Source organism: Vollenhovia emeryi, unplaced genomic scaffold (genome assembly GCF_000949405.1).
Source record: "Vollenhovia emeryi isolate VEMERY1.0 unplaced genomic scaffold, V.emery_V1.0 DF948447.1, whole genome shotgun sequence".
Taxonomy (NCBI): Eukaryota; Metazoa; Arthropoda; class Insecta; order Hymenoptera; family Formicidae; genus Vollenhovia; species Vollenhovia emeryi.
The window spans coordinates 535-1,492 of record NW_011957919.1 but is presented as its reverse complement, the minus strand read 5'-3'; the positions used below and the strand labels follow the sequence as shown (position 1 = coordinate 1,492).

Below are 958 nucleotides of genomic sequence, written 5' to 3'. Positions count from 1 at the left end.
ATAGTGGCAACACCCTGGCCTTCGGCAATAAGAAACGGAACTCCACGAGGACAACCCAACGCCTTCCTCACCACCACGGAAAAAGCGACGGCACAACACCCGGCCGTCCAGCTCTTCAGAGGAAACTCTGTTAAAAAGGAAGAGCCGTCCACGGGTCGTATCGGTGATAACGATACCTCCAGCCGAGCAGGTGATCATCCGACCCAACAAGGATTCTAAACGTCCTCCGCAGCCGGAGGAACCGCTTATCCAGGAAGATCTAATAGATCCGACCACGCCGCCACGGGCAATAACTCCGGACTACCAGCCCGCGGAAGTACCTCCGCTAATCCAGGACGAGCCACCCGTTTCGCCAACTCCAGCGGCGATTCCTCCAGCCGGTACTGCACACCACGAGACTGCCGTAACGTGGGAATTAGAACGCCTATCACTTCAGCCGCCACGTTTCAGTCGACCGCGGCACCCACCTCTCGAACCGCGGGATCCAAGGAGTTCACGCCCTATCTCGCCGCGTCACAGTGTGACCACCGCAGACAAGTGGACCCAGACCAGCACCTACGCTACAGCACGGAGGGAGAAGCAGCGGGTTAAGAAAAGGCAGCGAGCTCCACTCACAGAAACCAAACAGCTCTTGTAAGAGCTCACAACCGGCCCTTTTCAGGGCCCCACTCTATCAAACGAGAAACATCTCCTCGTACTCTCGCAGTAGAAATAGCGTAGCTTACAGCCAAATTAGCTACAAGCAATAAGTAAAGAAATATTGAAAATTTTATAGTCATTGCATACTTTGAGATTCTTTGAACAAAGGCATTGAATGGAGACTGTCTCCAAATTATATAATTGACATATGACTGACATGTCCCCAACTTAAACATTTTATACCAATATTCTTTATGTCCCCGAAATAAACATTTACTACCACTTCTCCTGAAATATATTTTATACAGTTTCCGCACTA

The 958-nt window shown here is 50.5% G+C and overlaps 1 protein-coding gene across 1 annotated transcript; it reads left to right on the top strand.

Moving 5' to 3' along the window:
• Positions 1-49: 49 nt before the first annotated feature.
• LOC105556746 (proline-rich receptor-like protein kinase PERK9) lies at positions 50-637 on the top strand (the record flags this gene model as incomplete). The annotated part of the gene is made up of 1 exon (XM_012003851.1): positions 50-637. A coding segment is annotated over one exon (588 nt), but the record flags the coding sequence as incomplete, so codon positions are not given.
• Between the last annotated feature and the right edge of the window lie 321 nt (positions 638-958).